General features: G+C 43.7%; 1 protein-coding gene across 2 annotated transcripts in view; it reads left to right on the top strand.

Annotated features, from left to right (window-relative positions):
- Nucleotides 1–7683: 7683 nt before the first annotated feature.
- The window catches only part of LOC141948293 (tropomodulin-2), a 36666-nt gene continuing 22907 nt past the window's right edge, over nt 7684–21442 (top strand). Inside the window, exons 1-3 of one of the 2 annotated variants that reach the window (XM_074880550.1) lie at nt 7684–7753; nt 18303–18501; nt 20245–20401. In XM_074880550.1, the coding sequence (XP_074736651.1) occupies nt 18376–18501; nt 20245–20401 (283 nt within the window). In that variant the 5' untranslated portion in view covers nt 7684–7753; nt 18303–18375. Of the gene's footprint in view, nt 7754–8050; nt 8178–18302; nt 18502–20244; nt 20402–21442 lie in introns of those variants that run through there. The other variant, XM_074880548.1, reaches the window with a different exon arrangement.

The following is a 21442-nucleotide window of genomic DNA, read 5'->3' as shown; positions in this document are numbered from 1 at the left end:
TAGTCCGGCGGCGGGGCGGGCCGGGGACCGCGCCTGCGCCTGCGGGGCGGCGCCGCTGCCGGGCAGGTGGGGCCGGGCAGCCGCGGGCCGGCCGTGCTGCGTGTGCGGCGGCCCGGTTACCCCGCCTCGTAAGACGCGGGGCGGCGCCGCGCTCTGAGGGCCCCAAACGCAGCCGCGGAGGGGGTGAAGTGTGTCCCCACGCGGTCCCGCTGCTTCCTGCCCAGCCCTGCTCTGCAGCCACCCCGGTCACAGGCAGCCTTCGTTGGTGCGACGCCTCGAAGGCTCCAGGCCTCGCGGCTCCTGCCCCCCAGCACCCCCGGCTGAGGGGGAGCTGCCATTTACACACAGTGACAGAGCTGCCTGTGGGGAGCCGCGGTGGGTGTTGGGCAGGGCAGGGAGCTGGCGGGTCCCAGCCAGGGGACTGCGGTGAGAGGAGGATTCGCGCCCAGGCCGAGATGCGCGTGTGCCTGCTGCTCCCGGACAGCCACAGCGTGTGTCTGTGCTGCCCTGGGCTCCGGGCAGCCGGGCCCTGCTCGCCCTGCCAGCCCAGGGGTGGCCTGAAACTCCCGTGTGCCTTTACAGCCTTCCACATCCTCGCAGAGCTCTCTGGTAGCTTCCTCCTCCTCTCCCATGGCCTCTCCAAGCTCCTTGCCTTCACCTCTGCCTATATTTTGTTTTCTCTGTATTCAAAACATGCAGCTTCCTCCTCCGGGTTGTTAGGCAGCGCACGGGGGAGGTGAGTCCCTTGTGGCTGGGCTCAGGGCCTTGTCCCTCCCTGACCCAACAAAAGGCACAATTACAGGGAAATGGTGGCTTCTCCTGCAACGCTGCGGGCCAAGAGCACCCTCAGCGCTCCCTCCCCTTGGCATGAGGCAGGAGAAGTTCAAACACCAACGTGTCCTGTTAAAGGCTGGCGTGTGCTTAATGAACATTAATTTTTTTTGATGTTTCAGCTACCAAGTGTCATGTTCTAGTAAACACCGTGTGCTAGTAAACATTAGCTACGTACAGGTTTTTTAAAAGCTTTATAATGTGAAAGCTTGAAAACAGTAAAAGATCTTACCTGATTTAGTCTGTGCTCTATCAAATTTCGGTGTACCTGAAAGCTGGAGCTGCTCAAAGACAGCAGTCTTCAGAGGTTTGGTTTTTACTGTGGATTTGCTTTCTTCTTATTTCAATATTGGAAACTGTTAGACTTTTCACACCTCAAAATAAAAAAACCCAACCAACCCACAACTAAAATTAAGGCAGTTGTCTATCATGTGTCATTTAGTTTGAATGTCTGAGTTTCGGCAACATAAAATAATGGAAAATATGGTTTTATAATAGAAACTGTTGAGTAACCTTCCTAGTAGACATTGCTATTCCCACTTTGAGGTTAAGGGATTTGTAGCAGGAAAATAATAACCAGTGATGGTTAGTACAGCTATAGCAGTTTGAAACTTGAAGCATTTTCCAGATATCAAGGGCCCTACAATACTGCTGTGACCTAGAGAAAAACAGTTCCGGGCCTTACATGGTAGGTAATATTGAGATACTGATTTGTTCAGAGTCACTGGAAACTCTGGTAGATTTGAGAAAAGAAACTGGGGGTGAAGTGTTGGCCCCACTGGCATCAATGTAAGTTCTGCTGTCTGCTTCAGTAGTGCCAAGATTTCATTTCTGTAAGATATATAGAGTATAAGGCACCATACGTAATCCATTTTATTTAATATAGGGTTTATTTAAAATGTGTAAAATTCTAGTAATTGATAATTAATACATAAAGATATTTTGCAAAGTCCTGGCTGTGCTGAAGTCACTAGTGAGGCTGTCATTAACTTTAATAGAGACAGAAATTCATCTGATAAATTATATTAAAAACAAAATTGTGCAAACTTAAAATGGAAGAGTCCAATATGTTGGGCTGAACCGTCTAAGTGCTTCGCTTCAAAGGATGAAACTCTCAATGTGTGCAAAGCAGGAGGCTGGGAGTGGTCAGTGAGTGATGGAGCTGGGCTTTTGACCAGTGTGAGATTCTCACTTGTTCAGCACTGGAGGCAAGAGACCCACAAAGCCACGCTGAGCCCTTCTGGCACCGAGCCTGCGGGTGAATGAAGAGACACTTTTATAACCCAAGAGCACTTTGGCAAATGCTCAGCAATAGATTCATAATCCTTCAGTCATTAGAAGGCTGGTGTTTTCCAAGCTGACAGACCGATGCGTGTATCAGAAGGCAAACATAATGTTCCTAAAAGGATTAGTAGAGGGATTTCTTTTTCAAAAGCTGAGATATAATTTAAGACAATCATACATTCATGAGGGAAGTGCTGCAAATACAAAACCTCAAAGGACATAGAAGACCTGGACAGGAGTGGAACTTCACAGAATCATCTAGGTTGGAAAAGACCTTGAAGCTCCTCCAGTCCAACCATTAACCTCACACTGACCGTTCCCAACTCCACCAGATCCCTCAGCGCTGGGTCAACCCGACTCTTCAACCCCTCCAGGGATGGGGACTCCACCGCTGCCCTGGGCAGCCCATTCCAACGCCCAACAACCCCTTCTGCAAAGAAATGCTTCCTAATATCCAGTCTAAACCTTCCCTGGCGCAACTTGAGGCCATTCCCTCTTGTCCTATCACTTGTTACTAGCTTAAAGGGACTCATCCCCCCCTCTCTGCACCCTCCTTTCAGGTAGTTGCAGAGGGTGATGAGGTCTCCCCTCAGCCTCCTCTTCTCCAGACTAAACCCCCCCAGTTCCCTCAGTTGCTCCCCATCAGACCTGTGCTCCAGACCCTGCACCAGCTCCGTTGCCCTTCTCTGGACATGCTCGAGTAATTCAATGTCCTTTTTGTAGTGAGGGGCCCAAAACTGAACACAGTAATCGAGGTGCGGCCTCACCAGTGCCGAGTACAGGGGTAAGATCCCTTCCCTGTCCCTGCTGGCCACGCTATTTCTGATACATGCCAGGATGCCATTGGCCTTCTTGGCCACCTGGGCACACTGCTGGCTCCTGTTCAGCCGGCTGTCAATCAACACCCCCCCCATCTGACTGGCAGCTCTCCAGCCACTGCTCCCCAAGCCTGTAGCGCTGCTGGGGGTTATGAAACAATGCATATGCAAAGCAAGAGCAGATACAACATGAAGCATCCTCACTGCCTTTCTCTGAGCTGTGTGTGGCAGGAAAGGAACATCCAAAGCCTCAGACATAATCCTAAACTGATTAAATCATAATATATTTACTTTCTACAGTGCTGGTGTGGTACAAATGAAGAACAGGGCTTGAATGTATGTGGCCTCAAACAGAAATATATCTTCCTGGCTGGGAAATTCCCACAGGATATAGACAGGAAGGATATTGTCAGTAAACTAGATGATAATAAAAAGCGATGCCTGGACCCTCTGTCCTATATAGTTTTTTTATGAGAGTGGCCAAACTCAGATTGAAACAAATTATGAGTGAGGAAATCATATTCCTTCCAGTGACAGCAAAGAGGATGTGGTTCAGTCCTGGTTCTCTTGAGACACAACCCTAATGCTTCGAGAACTTTGTGCTCTGACATGAAGGGTTAAGACGAGCCCATTCCCATGAGCTCGCTGGCTTACATAGCCTTTGGTGGGAGACCACAGCAGTAGCTACCTACATGTGTTTTGGAATTCTTCCTTCTTCTTGCAGATGGCTGCCTTGCCCAGGGCCAGCCTGCTGAGGCATGTCTGGAGATGAGCTCAAGCACCGACTGTCAGACTCGCAGCATTCTGAGCCCTATCTGCAGGAGCCCACACACTGTCCAACAGATTCTCTGCCCAGCATCTGGGACCACGCTGCACAGGGTTTTGCTCCTCAAGTGCACCGTTAAGACTGTTTAGATGTATCCAAAATGATCCAGTTCACTGTGAACTGGCTGTATAAAAGAAATAGGTGTCAAGAGAAATAGCCTATTGGTCAGCTGCAGAGGGCCTCTGTCTGACCTTGGGCCTCAGGCTCTTTAGGTAAAGAAGGAAATCCAACATTGAGCAGGCTGCCCTGCAGATCCATCCATGGAGAAAGAGGTGGAGCAGAAAGATCTTCACGATTAGCACTGTCTGTAAAGAGAGGACAGTTTCTGTTAGCTCTTGCTCCCTTCTGAGAAGCAAACCGCTTTAAACCAGACAGTTTAAAGGAGGAGGAGAGTTGGCCTGTGCCTCCAAAGCCTCCTTCTCATACCAGCACAGACAGCAGAGCTAGGGCGGGTGGACCAGCAACCGCATCTCAGCGGATGGAGCAGAAGTCATGTTGCCTGTACGCAGGAGTGGCTCCAGGGATCTAACCCGAGGCACGCTGTTGGACACGCTGCCTGGAGCAGAGCGGTGCTGCGTAGCTCTGTAAGTGGGGCGTAGAGGATGGTGAGCTGCTGGGGTCTGGTTCCAGGATCAGCAGTGGTCTTCCAGTGTCCTTGGGCAGTTCCTCTGACCTTTCAGCCTTCTGGAGCCCTGTGTTCCTGTCCCCGATGGCATGCCCACTGAGTGGGCCCCAGACTTAAAATATCCATCTGTTCAGTGCCTCACTTTCCACACCAGCAAAATGGAAATGGTGATTCAATTTGAGATCTAGCGCTGCAAATTAATTGGTACAGATGAGGTACTTATTATTACTGTTACTACCATGGCAAGTGCGTTGTCCAAGTCTAAATGCATTTCTTCAGGATTTAGAGTACTATGGATATAGAAAAGTCCACAGGGTTTGGGTGAAATAACAGATGGCTTGAAGTTACTGTTATTTAATGTATTACTGTACTCTGCCTTATTAAACAGTCCAAGAAAATCCTATTATCTGTCACACCAATGTAATTAAAAAATTCCAGCCTAAATATAGTTGGGATTTGACCACTTGAGATGCTGCTGGCCGGAATTTTAAGGCCTGAACCACTAGGCTCTTATAAACCAGGGATGACCACATAGCTCAGGTTTTTTTCAAACCTATTTCAGCATGTGTCACCACAAGTCAGTAATTTTACATGTGAACAAGTCAAATTTTATCTCAACCCTAGGTCTGAGATTTGCTGATCAGGCATTGAACCAAGGGGTTTTATATACAGGTCACTGAATTTGATCAACAGCTGGTCTTTAAGGGAAGAGATGAAAACATGCACAACACAGTAATCAAGACCAGATGCTTGTCTAAAAGACAAGCTCCAGCTCAAGCAGGAATTAATTAAGCAAAGTCTTACAAGCTGTTTTATAAGGAAAACAGATGAAAAGATCACAACAGCCCCTCTGCTTTTTTATTAAAAAAAGTAAAACAATTTAAAACAACTGACCGCATTTTGGCTACAAATAGCTCAGTGAAATAAAACTTGCTTTTGGATGCCCCAGTTAAAGATTTACTGGTGCAGCCTGCTGGCAGTAAGCTCACTTTAGGCTGTACTGGAAAAATGCCAAACCTCTACACTGCATTCACCATGCAGCAGCTCTGAGCCAAACCCTCACTGGTCAAAGGGAAGGCAGAGCCAGGAAATACTTTGTTTTGGGATCCACAGGCTCGCTCACTCTTGAAGATGCCCCTCAGAGGGGAGCAAAATTTTTTCTAGAGTAGTTGTCCCCACGTATATTGTATCCTTAGGATGTTAACTCCACCACTGCACTTCTTTCAACAAGTCAACTTAAAGACATAAATACATAAAAAGCTTAGGTGGGCAAAATGTTACGCAAGATTCCTGGCAGAGAAAAAGGACTATTTTGGAGCCTTCCCTGCACTTTTAGAAGTCTTTCAGGGTGTGAAGTCCTTCCTATACATTGGAAATACAGTCAGTCCAGGTAATCACAGTCATTTGATGTAAATGCATCGTAGCGGGCATATCCCACGCGACGGATACATCTTAGATTTGTGAATTGCATTGTATACTTTTGTCTTTCAATTTTGCAGTTTGGGAAGAATGAAAAATTGTTTAGAACACACACTCTGTACACAAGATTGAAGTCTGATACGGTTTACTTTGTGGGCTGTGATTTAAGTAGAATGTTACTCCTTAAATGTGGATATACTCTTCTGTACATCTGCATTTAATATTATTTATCATGTGTATTTTTGTCTGTCTGTCTCATGAATACAGGTGACCTGTATCTTTTCTTAGACAAAGACTGATCATGTTTCTATTTTTTGATTGCAAATTCTATGCATGAGGTAAAAGGAAGAAAGAAACATGAAACCACAGCCAAAGAAGAGAAGAAGCTTGACTGTAGCCAAACTCTGCGCTCCCTGCAGAGGTCTTAGATTGTTACGTTTGTAACAGAAACTAGTATGAAGTGACTGTCAGGAGATACAGGCAACTGCAAATGGCAGTCAGCATGGGAGGGGTTCTTCCCATTCATACCAACTGAGAAAGAGTTTCAACTTAACAAATACATTTTAAGGCATTACAGGAAAGTCTGAGTGAAAAGCTTGCAGAAGTTTATCAAAAAACAAACATCCCAACCTTGAATTTCTCTCTCTCTTTGTTGATGTTGTACATTTCCCTTTCCCAGTATTTGTATAATAATTCGAGTAACTCATTCCACCCCTGATCCTACAGACCAAGATTAAAACACCAAAAGAGGGTTTAATCCATGTTAAGAATTAAATCCACATTTCTCTGTCTCACGTCTGAATCAGCCCTGTTTGCAGTGAAGCTTCAACCCCAACCCCGAACCAACAGATTCATCTTCAGCCCGAGCCACCAAGATGCCGAGCAGCAGATTTCAAAGCAATTCAGTTCAGCTCCCCTGACAGTTCTGGTACTGAACAAGCAAAGCCACAGATACAAACCCTGTTTTCCCTGAATGCTTCAAGGCAGAGAGAGAGAGGGGGGAAGACAGTGGAATAAACACATCTGTTTCTTCTCCATTTCTGTTGATCTGATAGCATTTTGGATGTTTGGCAAAAGCTTTGTTAACTTACGGTTGAGTATCCGAGGTTTGAGGGAAGGAGGTTACAAGCAGATAACTGCAGCTTTGGAGCATCTTTGTGCATTCTGCACATTATTGTGGATACAGGTGTTTTCCTGAGCAGCAGTGGCAAAATGCCCGAGGTAACCCTTCAGTCCCTGATACTGGCCTGAGTTTTCTGCTGTAAGTCTTGCTAGAGATGCCTGAGGTGTTTGTCAGGGTATGGAGTGAAGCCGAAGGCATTGTATTTCCTAGTCGTACTTTTTTTTTTTCCATAGGAAAATTCATCTCTGGTGCAGCATCTGCTTCTTAACAAGGCAATGCCTTGTTTTCCTGCCAACACATCATGAAACTTAAAGACATTTTAATCACGGGAATAGCTTTTCTGCTGCTAGTGACTCATCACTTGGTGCTCAGAACCAGGGGACTCAGTTCAGCTAAAACAAGTACCTGCCCAGTGAAGGCAATCTGATGAATTAAATTATGGACATACTTGATTACAGGGGCACATTCAAATCGTATTCCGTGTTATGTACAATTTCAACCAACGGTTAACTGTAGTATAGAATAAAAGCACAAATATAAATTGAATTGTCAAAACTAAGTAGAAGACGAGAGGAAAAACATCAAAATGGTCTCAGGGACCAGCACCCTCCGCCCCGACGGGACGGGTCTTGGAGCAGGGGGATGCGCAAACGCCATCTGCGCCCAGCGCTGCCCGCCGCGGCCCTGCGCCCCCGCGCAGCGGGTGCCTGCGCAGCTGCTTAGAGGCGTGCACAGGGCAGGGGCGACGGCTGCAGCTGGCGGAGTTTCCAAGCCCCAGCGCTGCCTGTTTTCGGGGTTCACATAGAGAGGGGCTACACAGGGGAGGGGTAAGGCTGAGGCTGCGTCATGCCGAGCCAAGGGCCCGGGGGGGACAAACGCGGCTGGGGCGGGGGCGGTGGGATTTCACCTGCAGGCTCGGGGCAGCGGGATGGAAAGGGGGGAGGGAGGACAGGGGGGCCAGGGGGTGCCCAGGCCAGGTGAGGGCGGAGGGATGCTGCAGCTGGAGCTGGTGCTGGGGGGGGGCGCTGGGCGCTGGCTGCGGCTGCCGGTGCCCGCGGAGCCCGCGGCGGCTCCGGCGGCTGCCGGACTACGAGTCCCAGCGTGCCCAGCAGGGCAGGGGCCGCGGTGCGCAGCCGCCGCGCCGGGCACCCACCTGCCGCCGCCGGGCTCGGGGCGCGGAGGGGCGCGCAGGCGGCGCTGGGCTCGGGCGCGGAGGGGCGCGCAGGCGGCGAGGGCCGGCTCCGCGGCGGGGTAAGGCGGCGGGCCGGGGCCGGGCGGGCCGCCGGGACATCGCCCGCGGGCCCCGGGCGGGCGGCGGCTCCGCGGGGCTCCGCGCACGGCGGGGCGGGGCGGAGCGGAGCGGAGCGGGGCGGGCGGCGCATCCCCGGTGCGGAGCGCGGGGCGTCCATCCCCGCGGCGGCCGGGCAAGGGAGCGCGCAGCTGTCCCCGCCAGCGTGCGGGGACCGGCGGGGCTCGTCCGGGGCTCCCGCGGGGCGCGGAGCGCCTCTCCCCTCTCTGCCTTTGTGGTTTTAATAGCGCGTTTTGCAAGGGAGGGCGTAGGTATTTATTTCCATGGGCTAGCATCCTTTATGTCAGCCGTTAAATGACAGCAATTAGATGAAGCAATTTCATAAAATACGAGAGGAAGGTGTTTTTGTAAATGAAGTTGAGCCGTCTCTCCTTGGAGATCCCACGCCTTTTGTATGTCAGAAACACAGCAGGGCTGATGGAGGGTGGTTACGCTGCGCTGCCGTGGAGCAGGTCGGAATAAATGTACCAGTGACAGGTTCAGGAACGGGATGCGGATTTAGTAACATCCAGTAACATTTCCAAGCTCTCGATGAGCAAAACGTATCCTCAAAACCTGCACGTTGGCGTTAGGGTATCACACGTGCTTTATTTTGTCATCTTCTGATTACAAAATTATCAGGGTGGCCCTCTGCTAATTCAAGGGGGTTTGCTTTAATGGAAGCTTTGGGGAGTAAAAATCCACAGTCGATCAATGAGAAACGTGTAAAGAAATCTGAGGACTGTAACACTGCAAAATAAATGAAAACTGCTTAGATTTATGTGACCACCTTGAGCTTAGGAGTAACAAATTCATGAAAAAAACACTGTAACATCAATAATGATGAAACAAATTCAAAAATGTATCAATATCAATTTAAAATTAATTAGAAGAATTGATAATATTTTTATACCATGAATGATACACTGTGTAGATCTATGCTTCTGAAAACGTCTAGTAGAGGAAGTCTTCAGTAAGTTATGAAGTTCTGTATTTGTAGTACATAGGTGCAGTCTTTCAATTTCTTAGCATATGAAAGCTTTTCTTTAACTGATTATTCTCATAAATTGTCCTTGAACTTCCTCTGCTCTGCCCTCCACTTTCAGAGACAGGAACATGTAATGGGAAGGAAACACCTGGGACCATTTGGCCTAATACTGCAGGCATTGCATCCTCTAATTTCTTGCAAAGGATACAATTATTAGAAAAATGAACTCAAACTCAGGGATGTATGGAGGTGTCTCACTAAATTATACCGACAATATTATGATTTTTTCTGTGTTATTCTGCATTCATTTGCTATCTAGTAGACTGTGCCTTTGCTGTGGTGCTCTATGCTGAGCAGCTCTTAACTGGCTTCCACAATATATATATATTTAAATTTTTACCACTATGTAAAAAATGAAGAAGGTTATATCAGTAATTTTAGTGACTATGCCAACCTAAGTTCCATGTGTATCTTTTCTCCCATTCATCTAGTTTGGCTGGATTTGTCTGAATTTAGCCAGTAGCCTCTCTCATCTTGACAATCTAAATAATTCTGTTCAAAATGGTGCTCTTTGAGCTCTCATTGCATAACTTTTCTTCCTTCCCCAAATTATTATTTCCAGTATTTTACAACTTCTGGTAAGCAATGTTTATGCATTTCTGCTGTTATTAATCTGCTCTAGGTTTTTTTTATAGCATTCCTAAGTTATTGAATCTCATAGTTTGATGTCTTCCTGTGACCGAGGCTGTGGTAGCTGTGCAGGGTTTTGCATTGAGAGGCACCAGGTAGCATCCTGCAGCCACGTGTATTTGCACATGGTAGGTTAACACCGGGGTGAATGCATCTGTTCTCTTTACTGACCGTAGCCCACAAGTGCAGAGGTGGCTTCTGTTAAACAGTGGAGTTTCCTCATCATTATTTGGTGCCACAGAAATCTGTAAACTTATTTTTTAAGTCCTTCTTTATTAGGATTATTTCAAGAAACAGGTGGGTCTGAAGGTCCAGCTGCCATTCCAAAATAGGGAAATCTGAGAACAGCAGTGACAAAAAGGTAGCATGCCATTTGCTATCTGTTGGCAGCACAGGTGGAACAATGCTTTTGTTAATGTTACCCAGCATCCTTTTTTCCTATTGATGTTTCCAACATGTGAAAAACAAATACCAGTGTTCTCTTTTCCAGGGCTGGTCTGATCTGTTTTGTTGTAAAATTAAAAAGACTATTTCCAGGTACAATTCCTTCTTCTATCTATTGTTTTAGCTGTCAGGATGTGCACATCATGGATGGTTTCTGGCTTCGGTTTACAGCTAAGAAGCAAAAAAATGTAGGTAGTTAGTTATGATGGCTGTACGTTATAAGGAGAAAAAACAGTGTAGGAAAGATGCAAAAGGAGGTTTTTTTAGAAGTTATCTAACAGTGATCATTATTAAAGATCATAGTTGTGCAGTCAGTAGTACATGTTCATAACTCAGCCTTTGGTTCTCTCTCTCTGCTGTGTTTTCACTTGGTGTATATTGTTCGTTTAAAAGAGCCACTTAAATGAACGAGGCTGTTCATGGAAGAATGAATGCGTAGCCAAAGGAAAAGCCGTCCAACGCTTGATACTTGAAAGATGATTCAATTCCTTGTCTTGCCACAGACTTTCCATTTGACTTCAGACAAGGCATTCTTTCCTCTGACAGGACAGTGAAGCAGGGAGGCTTTTGTGTGGCCGATGGTGTTTAAGGCACCACAACAGCTGGTTCTGTGGAAATGTGATCAATCAGTGAGGATACCAGAACCTGGCCTTTGGCTTCCTAAGGATGCCTTTTTACAAAGTCCCAGATAATTCATACCCCAACATATGCTTTGTTTTGCATTGATGGTGACAAGAACTACAGTTCTTCACACAACACAGAATCTGGGATACTGAACTGGATGAAAACACCATCTTATAAATGTCACAGCTATTACTGTAATGTGCACGATACAGGAACTGATTCATCCATGTTCATCTGGGAACCACAGAGCCATGGGCTGCTGTGTCACAAGACAGGGAGCATGTATGCTCCGGGGTGGTGCTCACCAGGGGAGGTACAGCCTCTTGTTCTGAGGTAAATTAGCACCTATCTACTGCAGAATCAAACCTGCAGAGTCTAGTAGTTATTGGAAGAGGTTAAAATGTCATTTGGTGCCCACAGAAAATAATGAGTCCGTTTTCTTCCAGTTGCTGTCAAATGGGCACTTATACCACTGATCAGCATCATTACTGATGGTTCCAGTCAGTTGTGATATTAAGTCTTATCTGAGGGACCACCGGTACAGCTCAACACCAGGGTGTTTCTGTTCACGTCGGAGCGGGAGCCTACAGATGACCAATTGTGGGTGGAGCTGCCATTTCATATTCCATCTTGTCTGTATAAAAAGACTCTGCTCTCCAGGACGTTCAGCCTAGCACTTCACACCGCCCTCAGTTTTAGACAGTAACTATGTTATGTTTTCATTTTAGAAATGCTAATTAACCTTCCATAGACTTTCAAATAATCACTTAAGTTCTAAAGATGGAAGAAGCCTACCTTCTAGTTCCACAAAGTTACCAGTTGCAATGAGCAGAAATAGAAGATGGTTGCTTCGTTATTTTGTAACTAAACTTTACCCTCTAAAAGCAAGGGGGACTCTCTCCCTGCAGGGGACATGACAGACAGACAGGTCTCCCCGGTCTCTCCTATTTCCCATACTTGACGCATCACTGGAGTGTCAGAGCATCATACACAATCCCACTAATATCTGTAACACTGAGGTATGTTCTGTCGTCCTCTCCTGTAGGTAGGAAGTGAGTGATTTAAAGGTTGCTTTTTTAAGGTAAGACTGGCTTAAATCATCATATGGTCACTGTATAATTAGTGATAATTTTTGTGTGGAAACAATTCTAGTGGTTACGATCTAAAAATATGACGATACCCAGAAACAGGTTATAAATTCATCAGGCACTGTAAAGAAATCTACTTCCTTCCCAGGACTTAGTTTCATGTTTTAAATGATTATGAATAATACCACTAATGTTACTTTAGAAACAATCAGAAATTAGTTATTTTTTAGCTTTATAGTGCACCAGTGCGAGAAGCATTAATGTTTCATCGCCAGTGAAAAACCTTTCATGTTATCTGAATCAAAAGGAGTACATCCCTTTATATCTTCTATAAATAACAGTACATTCATATGGATAATTTTGCAATATACACGATGGTTATTTTCTTATAAAGGGCATGATAGAACTCCATTAAAGTGAATTGATGTCTCGCATTTTATTTGCATAGGAGTTGTCAATCCCTCGGTAAAGAAGCCAGCTGTGATGTAAACTACAGAGTGGCACAAGCATTACCAAGGTTCAGAAAGGCTCATCCAGTTATGAAGCGCAGTTTCTGATCACTGAATTATTATCCTAAAGGTTCAGGCCTAGTCTAATATTAGCACAACATAATTGTTTATTAGTCTCTATATGGGACTAAACCAGTTGCTTGGAACAGAACGTGAAATAACCCTACGTTAGCCTCGGAGAAAAACAGTGCTTTAAATATACAGGGATTTGTAGGGATTCTTTGCTACAGTATGACAAAGAATGACAAACTGGGCTGGGAATGGAAGAGGTTTGGCCACGTCATTACTTGCCCAGAGCCAGCCCTGAGCTCAGTGCCATGTGCAGCTGAGCATCTCCCCTGCCAGCCCCAGAGCCACCCTCACAAAGGACCTGGTTGTACAAACCTTTGAACAGGTTATTCGCTTTGTTCCACCAAGTGATCATGCTGTGTCCTGGATGGAAAGGGTTAGAAAAGGTGACTAAACTGGAGCAGTTCAGTGCTCCTTATGTCATGAGTTCTTCAGCTTTTTCAGGGAAACAGGCAGAGAAGTGGGGTGGTTCTAGAAGACCAAATCCTTTTCTACAGATCTCTCTTCCATTTTCTACTCATGTGTCTACTGTCTCTATCTACATCAGGACCTGTAGCTAATACCATTTTCATCATATACACAAAAGTATCAGTTTCACAATGCTTTGCTGTATGTTCCTGTCATACTCCTGTGCTGTGGTGGCCCTAATGCATCCTTTCTAGGTTTTCTGAGATTTCCGAACCTCCTAGTTCAAAGCCAAGAAGAAATTTTGTACCACAAAACATGATCTCTGAGTATACATCTCCCATATGTTCATGGTTAAAAAGTACATATTTGTCTTCTTTGAAGTATGAAAATAAAAAAGGAACCTTATTTATATGTCAAATAATGGAGTATTTATATCTTTTTTTTTTTTTTTTTTTTTTTTTAAGTCTAAGTTCTCAACAGCCCGGCCTTATTTTTCGTAGCAGTTCCTTGGCAGCAGAGAGGTCCCCTGTCTGGCATTGGATTAAGTGCATTGGTGGGACCACTCCATTGCCTGGACAGTGTGGGACAGTCACCTCCTTCTACTGAGCATCTGCTTGTGTTGCACAAACACTGCTCTTAATCAGAATGGCCCCAATCCTATTTATTTGGTCCAGTATCAATTTAACTTGAAATTTATTCCACCTGTTTCTTATTTTCATGTTTAGCTACTTGAGACTATTTAAAGAAAGGGGAGAATTTTTCCACATTTACAGATCAGTTACAACTGCTTTTCAAAATACAAATATCCACCACTGTGGATACAGAGATAGTTTAAAATAGATCATGCATCAGAATTTCCTTTCTAAACATCAGTTGCCATGATCTGGAAAAGTGAGAACAATTTCTCAAATCTCGTTATAAAAAAAGATTTTTTTTTTTCTATAAAAATGCGAAGAACTCTATTGGATTATTTCCCATTCAGCACATCTCTTTTTACATCATAAAAGCACATTGCCATGCAGCTTCATTCTTAGCTCGTACACACTATCAAAAGGTAGAAATTCAGATCATCTGTTTCACAGTATTCTCATCTCTACAGGACCCCAGAGACATTATATTTTTCTAGGTGTACAGCCTGTGTTTTAGACAGCATGAGCGATCTGATGTGCCTTTGCAGCTGCTGGTCCCTAGAAGGTTCTATAGTTCAGGTTCTTCCAACGCCTCTCAAGGGATCCAAGCAAATGCAAGTGGGACCTCTCTGACATCTAACGTTAATTCAGCAGAGGACTGATTCCATCTCAGAAAGAAACATCTGTATCAGCAGTAGAAAATTATGACAGTATTATGGTGTCAGCAGAAACTATAGCCTAGCTACTATAGAAAACCCTTTCAGTAGTGTATAAGGATTATAACCAAAAAGTACTTATGGAACACAGCAAAGTATAGAGGCGTTACATCACAGCGGGTGTTCACTACATAGAGAAATAATGATTTTATGCAAGCTGACTAGCGATACCCTTTTTGTCTTTGAAAACATGTTTTGAATCCTGATGTTGACAGGCATGGGTGAAAAAGCTGCCCCAAATAAAACAGAAATAGGTATTTCTTTCTTTAGAAGGAATCAAAGATAAAAATACAGCAACGGAGTCTTTGAAGCTCACTGCAAAACATCCATGCTCCACAAAGATTTAAAAGTAGCACACGGTTAGCAGAAATGCTGCCTCTTACAGTTCTGCACTGTCCTGAATCAGCACAGAGCTTACCTGTTGGGCACCTCACAGCGTGCTTTGCTGTGTAACGGTGGGTATTTGAGCCCATGGTAAACTGTGATGGTCCATATTGAAACTAAATGGGAAAAAAATAATGGGATTTGTGCTCCTCCATTCCTTACTCTCCTCGATCACTCTTCCTAGTAAGTTTGAAGGGAAACTCCATAGTCTTATCCATTCATTCAGCTTCCCTCGGTGTCCCTAATGTAGTGCAACATTCAACCTCTGCAGTTAGATTGAACACCTCCTTTCTACTGTGTGACACCTGATCTTCTTTTGTACGCTCAAAATAACAGTAGCTAGGCACTGTTGGTTAGTTGTGATTGCTTTTTTAACTGATTAAAGTTTTCATACAGTAATCATAACAAAGAAAATCCAGTAGATATGTAAAAAGTAAACAGTACATGCACACTCAGAAAAGACAAACCACAATAAGAAGCAGCACAGACAGCATATGGCCCTGTTTACATACACAAAATTAACAGTATAATAGCCAATTAGGAAGGTGGAGATTGTAATCACCACATCAGACAGCAATTTCCAGAGTATGTGAACTCAAGACTTCAGCATTTCCTTCCCAGACTGAATGATGCTGAACTGTTAGATTTATCTCGTTCCCCTGGTTTCCAATAATGTGATTGTGGTGAAAGGTCAATAGAGAGCATAAAGCCAGGACACGAACGATAGGCATTTCAACAGAGCTTTCTGTAGCCTGTACAGCAGGGTGCAAGCTCCAGAAAAGCTTTACTACTAACAGGGATTGTGGACAAAGAAATTCTCTAAGTGGTGTCTTCTGCTTTTGTTCAGTCACAGAAGAGTAGGATTTAGCTGTGAAAGGGAAAATATCGAGGGAATTTCTGTTGCAAATGTATGTGTGAAAGAAAAGCACGATTTCAAGCTCTTCCATGCACCACTAATCTAACAAGGGTTATCCAACATAGTGCTTTATGCCACGAGAGAACTTAGACTGATACATCTTTAATATCTGGGTTTATATTTCTCTTTGGGTATCCCTGTTGTGCATGGTCAAATCTCTTCCTGATAATGAAAAGGAAACCGGTACACTATTGAAAACTGTCACCTGTTGAAAAGTGTCTCCTGGCACATCTTCCCTTTATGGCTAATTCATGAAGATATCAGAAATGTCTGGTACACACAAATCATACTCTGCAATAATTGCCCATTAGCACCCGGATTCAACTTTACAAACCTTTTCACAAAAGCTGTTACATACATGGTCTTACTGCTGCCAGTAAAACCTGGTGGGAATCACGCAGTACCATGCGACCGAGGAAGAGGTACTGGTACCAGGCATCCTGCAAAACAGAAGTGCTGAGCCTCAGCCAGGGAAACTGTTATGTACTGTTACTAGTTACTTTTCCAACAATATTTAATTAACCTAACTTTGGAATTACATTTCTATCTTTTCCAAAGATGCAATTAAACTCTAACAAAATAACCATTTAAACTGTTAAGTAGAGTTTTAAAAAGCTCTAATCCCCTCAAAGAAGTTTTTCAGCCCAATTAATGACTGCTAGCTGAAATGTTATGTTTATAATGAGTTTATGCAAAGAAACTTAGAGAAAGCGCCTGATGCCTTATTACAGAAATGTACTGCAGCTGAATTTGGTTTTGAAGTTTAAACAAATATACTTATCACTTTTAAATAGAATGCTTTCGTTATTTAACAAGCAGTTTTGGTAACAGATTGTATCAATTAAATGTCTGTAGAACTAGTGTTCTCTTTAAGCACCAAGTACACAAAAACTTTAGCTCTTTTGGATTTTTTTTTGCCAAAATCTCTCTCACACTCATTGTATATGATAGAATTTTGATTAGATAAGAATTTTTCACAACTGCTGTAACCTTGTGAAACATCAGATGCTGACTAACTCCCTGAAAGAAACTCACAATTTAAAGAACAGTTGAATTCTACCATGACATTTGGAATGGCTTGACAATGATATTGTGCTATGAAAGCAGGGAGAACAACTAGAGCAGTAATAAGGAAAAAAAAGAGCATTTATAGGGGAAATAATGCTTTTTCTTGGAATAGGATGTTTAAGTGTTTCAAGTCAAGGCTTATCATGCCTTGCAGTATTCATAGAATTTCAGATTTTTCAAATTTGTTATTCTACTAATTATTCTCTTCCCTTTCTAGAAGTTGCTGATTTCTAGTCTCTTTGATGAATAGAAAAATGAGATATGTTTTAATATTTAGTATTTTAATAGTGAAACTCTAAGTAAATGCAACATTTTCATTTGGATTTTGAATAAAAGAAAAATAAAGATCAGGCTTCCAGCTGATATGAAGAGCAACAGAACCCACATGGATTTTGTTAGCTTATGACAACTAAGGACCTGGCCAAAGGAAATCAGAGTTTGGGTTGATACATAAGCCAGATGTAGGTGCCAGTTGGCTTGTTTCCGTATCAACCATAACTCTGAAATTTGTGAATGCAAAAACTCAGCTGTAAAACTGCACAGCTAGCTGTGTAATTCAGAGAGCTCTGGTGCTGCTGTGGGAAACAGGGCAGACCTGGGAGGGCCTGGAGGACAATTAAAGTCCCCAGCTAATGCTGTTTCTGATCATAGATTAATTCTCTTTCAGTCCATCCATTTACAGGCAGATCCTGACTCTAGAATTGGTTCTGGACAGGGAAAAAAAGCAAGTAAACACAGAAAGTCCTTCATTATCTGACAAATTATATGACAATTACTATTGTGGCCATGCATATGACACTTTCTTGTTACAGGTCAGTTGGGATCATCTAGCAAGGAACCACATTCAAGTTTTAAAACTTAAAGAGTTTGTGAAATACTAAGTCCATATTTTTTTTCATGACCGTGTTTAGAATGCTTGCAGGTGCTTCATGCAGCAGACTAATTCATAGATGATCTTTGGAGCTGTAGCATATCCTCACTGCAAGAATTCTTTTGATGATAAGTGCTATCATTTGTAGCCAGACATTTTGAAGTAAGACTACCAACCAGCATACTTTAAAGCTGCTTAGGTAACCAGAATGTACCAAAAAGCCAGCCAAGATGATGTGGGTAAACTTTCAGCCATCAGCAAAGCTGGGATAAGATAGAATACCTCAAGGCATAACATTTTGTTTCTTGTTTGTCAGCGTTGGACTGTTTTCTGTGACTCTACCACTTTCTTCTGCCTTTAGCCAAAAGAACAAGCAGGTACTGCTGTTTCTAAGCAAATTAAATAAACCAGATTTATCTCTATGGAAAAGGACAAATTCACAATATTTTTTCTTATCTATTTTTCAAAGCTTCACTTTGACACTGCACCCATGAGGTTCCCGAGTGTATAGTACCCCTCCTTGCTATTCCTTGGCTGCTGCACAGGCAGCCCCAGCACTTCCCACACCCCCTCAGCTCAGCCAGGACATCTTGCTGCTTTGTTTTCATTAGCAGCAATGAAATGCCGGCTTTTTAGGACTGTATCAGCTCAATGGAGAAACTCATAATGCTTTATTGTTAACAGCGAGTGAAGCCGCAAGAAGCTCAGTATTCCTGGATGGTTGAAATCTTGACAGTGGAGCAGTGCAGCAGGAGCCATGTCTCTGCCCTTCCGAAAAGAGTTGGAGAAATATAAGAATATCAATGAAGATGAAATACTCAGCAAACTCTCAGAGGATGAACTGAAACAGCTAGAGCATGTTCTTGATGACCTTGATCCTGAGGTTAGTGATGGGGGCCAGGGGGATCAGAGTTCAAAAGCTGCCTATTATAAATACCCCATACTGCAGCATTTTATATTTGTCTGTTACAGTAGAGGCAGCGTATCCCAAAGTATGAGCAGCTCAGCTAGGGGCATTTTGGGTTTATTCCTGCTGTGATGTGCTCCTGGCTTTTGTACCATGCCCTTTCTCCGTCCCTTGTCTATTTAGACATGAGCTTGTCTGCAATCTGAATCTTTAACCGTGTTTGTACGCTGCAGCACGATGAGTTTTTATGGCTGCTATTTCTGAGCACAGCAATAAACAAACAAACATAACGTGTGTTTGTGAAGATCAGATCTTCTGAACTTCTGAGATCTGTTGACTATGTCATTCAGCACAGATATTTTTAGCTGAAGAGAATATATTTAGGCACGATTAAGAAAAATAAGATTCAGCTACACAACTGTCATCTTCTAGAGAGCAAGGATAATTTGGATGTTAGAAGACACTCTCACAAAGAATTTAAAGATATCTGTCCTGGGAACCATTTGGTCCTACAATAACAAGGTTACAGTCACAAGATGCTGGATGAGAATTCTGACTGTACCTACCCCAAAACCTTCCAAACTGATGAAGGAATTTGAAAAACTGGCTGATAAACTGGCAGATAAAATCCATTCACTCTGGAGGCAAATTTGAAAAAGCACAATAGATTTATAGCTTCTAGTTTAATAGCACAAATTTACCTGGAAATTAAAGGTGGGCTTTACTGTTCTCTCCCTCCATGTTGCCACTTCTGTCACTACTACCACTTCTACAGTGCATTTTCAAGTATCTGGCATCTCAAATGGAGGCACAGAACATTAAAAACCCCACCAAAACAGGCCATGGTGCATATGTAGCCAGGCTAAATACGTGCAGTAAATTTGTAGCGCTCTGGGCACGTTTGTGCACGCACAGATAAGATGTCTAGTGACTTGAGTTCACTGGATGTGTTCAGAATTCACTGGATACTTGCCATGGATCAGATTTACTGTGTGTGTTCTGGCCAACGGTGAAGTGTTTCTGCAGTACTCTGGGGCATCTTCAACATGTTGGCTTTACTGCACATGCACTCCAAACTCCATGTACTTGTATTCCTCTCTGGGATTTCCTGGACTGAAATGTGGGAGCCTTATCCATCTCCCTATATTATGGGATGCAGATGCAATCACATGGTCACACAGCTACATGTTTAAAGTGGGGCTTCATCTGCTTGCTTCCCGCATAGTCTGAATAGCTGAAGTCCACATCATTCACCAATTACTTTCTGTGCGTGCCATTCATTTCTGAAGTCCTAGAGACATCTGCATTAGAATGAAAGGAATTTTTGAAAAAATGAAGAGAGAGAGAGAAAAATGGGGAGAGAAAAGAATAAATGAAGAAAATGTGTAGAAAACTTATCCTGGTCTATTTACCTGGACTCCAAACTCTGTGGTTACAATATGTGTAACACAAAGGGTTCTGATCTTGCTTAGTTCTTTGGTGCTGTGATTGTAAATATGGTTCATAAAAATATTGATGGGTGGTACAATCAAGAAGCCTGAAAGATATACTGGTTTTAATGGTTACACTTAGGTAACGTGTGTTACTGCTGTCACCAAAGAGCATTATGTGAAGTAACACGCAAAGAATGATTTCACTTAAAAAACAACATGGAAATGAAGTTTGGAACACTATATGAAATTGCTTCATCTCTGTTACATGCCTCCCTCTCTTTCACAGAATGCCTTGCTTCCAGCAGGATTTCGGCAAAAGGACCAGACCACTAAACCTGCCACAGGCCCTTTCGACAGAGAACGCCTGCTCTCGTACTTGGAGAAGCAAGCGCTTGAGCACAAAGACAGAGAAGACTTTGTACCATTTACAGGGGAAAAGAAAGGTACTGTCCATCTTCATGTCGGTGTTGAGTAATGGACTGCCTGGGCACAGGCATCCACTGCTGCCTGGCCTTTTTGTGAAATACGCTGGGACAGAAGAGGTGGAGGCTGTTACTGTGCAGAGTGAATCTCAGGAGTCAGATCTAGAGCTGTTGTAGCAGGAGATGAACTGGTGGTTTTATCTGCTGCATAGTGGTCTGTCTTGCTACCCTGGAGTTATACTGGCAGATTTAATCAGGCCTATTGGTGGGTATGGGAACACACAAATGCCAGTCCAGCAATGGGCTCAATCAGCAGCTCCCAGATCAGCAAATACCTCTATTTGCAGTCAAGGATGGGCAAAGGTGGCCTCACTAACCTCACTGGGACTATTCCCATGTTAAGCATTAGGCCCATGCAAGGGTACTGTAGTGGGGGAGGTGTTTAGGAGGAAATATATAAATGCTTTTATAAGTAAGTATTGCTACAACTGCTGTAAGTAATAGCTCAGGGAATACGCTTACAAAAAAATAAGTATTTTTCCACTTGTTTACTAGCGCATCTGGCAATGCTATTCATGCAGACAGTTTCTCTGCTTCCCCTTGTCCTACAGCTACAGGAACAAAAGGGAAAAACAGGAAAACCTAATTCTAATCATTCAAACATTGGTAGGATAACCTTAGGGCAGGAACAGTCATATTTTTAAGCAAACAGTGTCCCTTTAGCACCATTATCTCCTTTTCCTTGTTTATATACAGTGGATAAAAACGCCTACCTCAGGCCACTCCTTCGTTCAAGAAGGAACTTACTATGTCTGGGTCCATTTCTGGCCATCTAATGAATTTGCCATTATTTCAATGAGATCTGCTTAAGGGAAAGCAGATATTTCAAGAAAATCAAAGGCAGTGTTTTTTACTTTATGTGTCATTATCAAAGATACAAAATGTTATTTGCAGTCCAAGAGCTGTTACTATCATTTCATTGTGTTCTCAGTCTTTGAAACAATGGGTTTAGACAAAAGAGGCATTTTTCAGCTAGATCTGATTCATGTGTTATTTTATCAT

The sequence above is a fragment of the Strix uralensis genome, chromosome 11 (assembly GCF_047716275.1).
Source record: "Strix uralensis isolate ZFMK-TIS-50842 chromosome 11, bStrUra1, whole genome shotgun sequence".
Classification (NCBI taxonomy): Eukaryota; Metazoa; Chordata; class Aves; order Strigiformes; family Strigidae; genus Strix; species Strix uralensis.
This window is presented reverse-complemented; position numbering and strand designations above follow the sequence as displayed.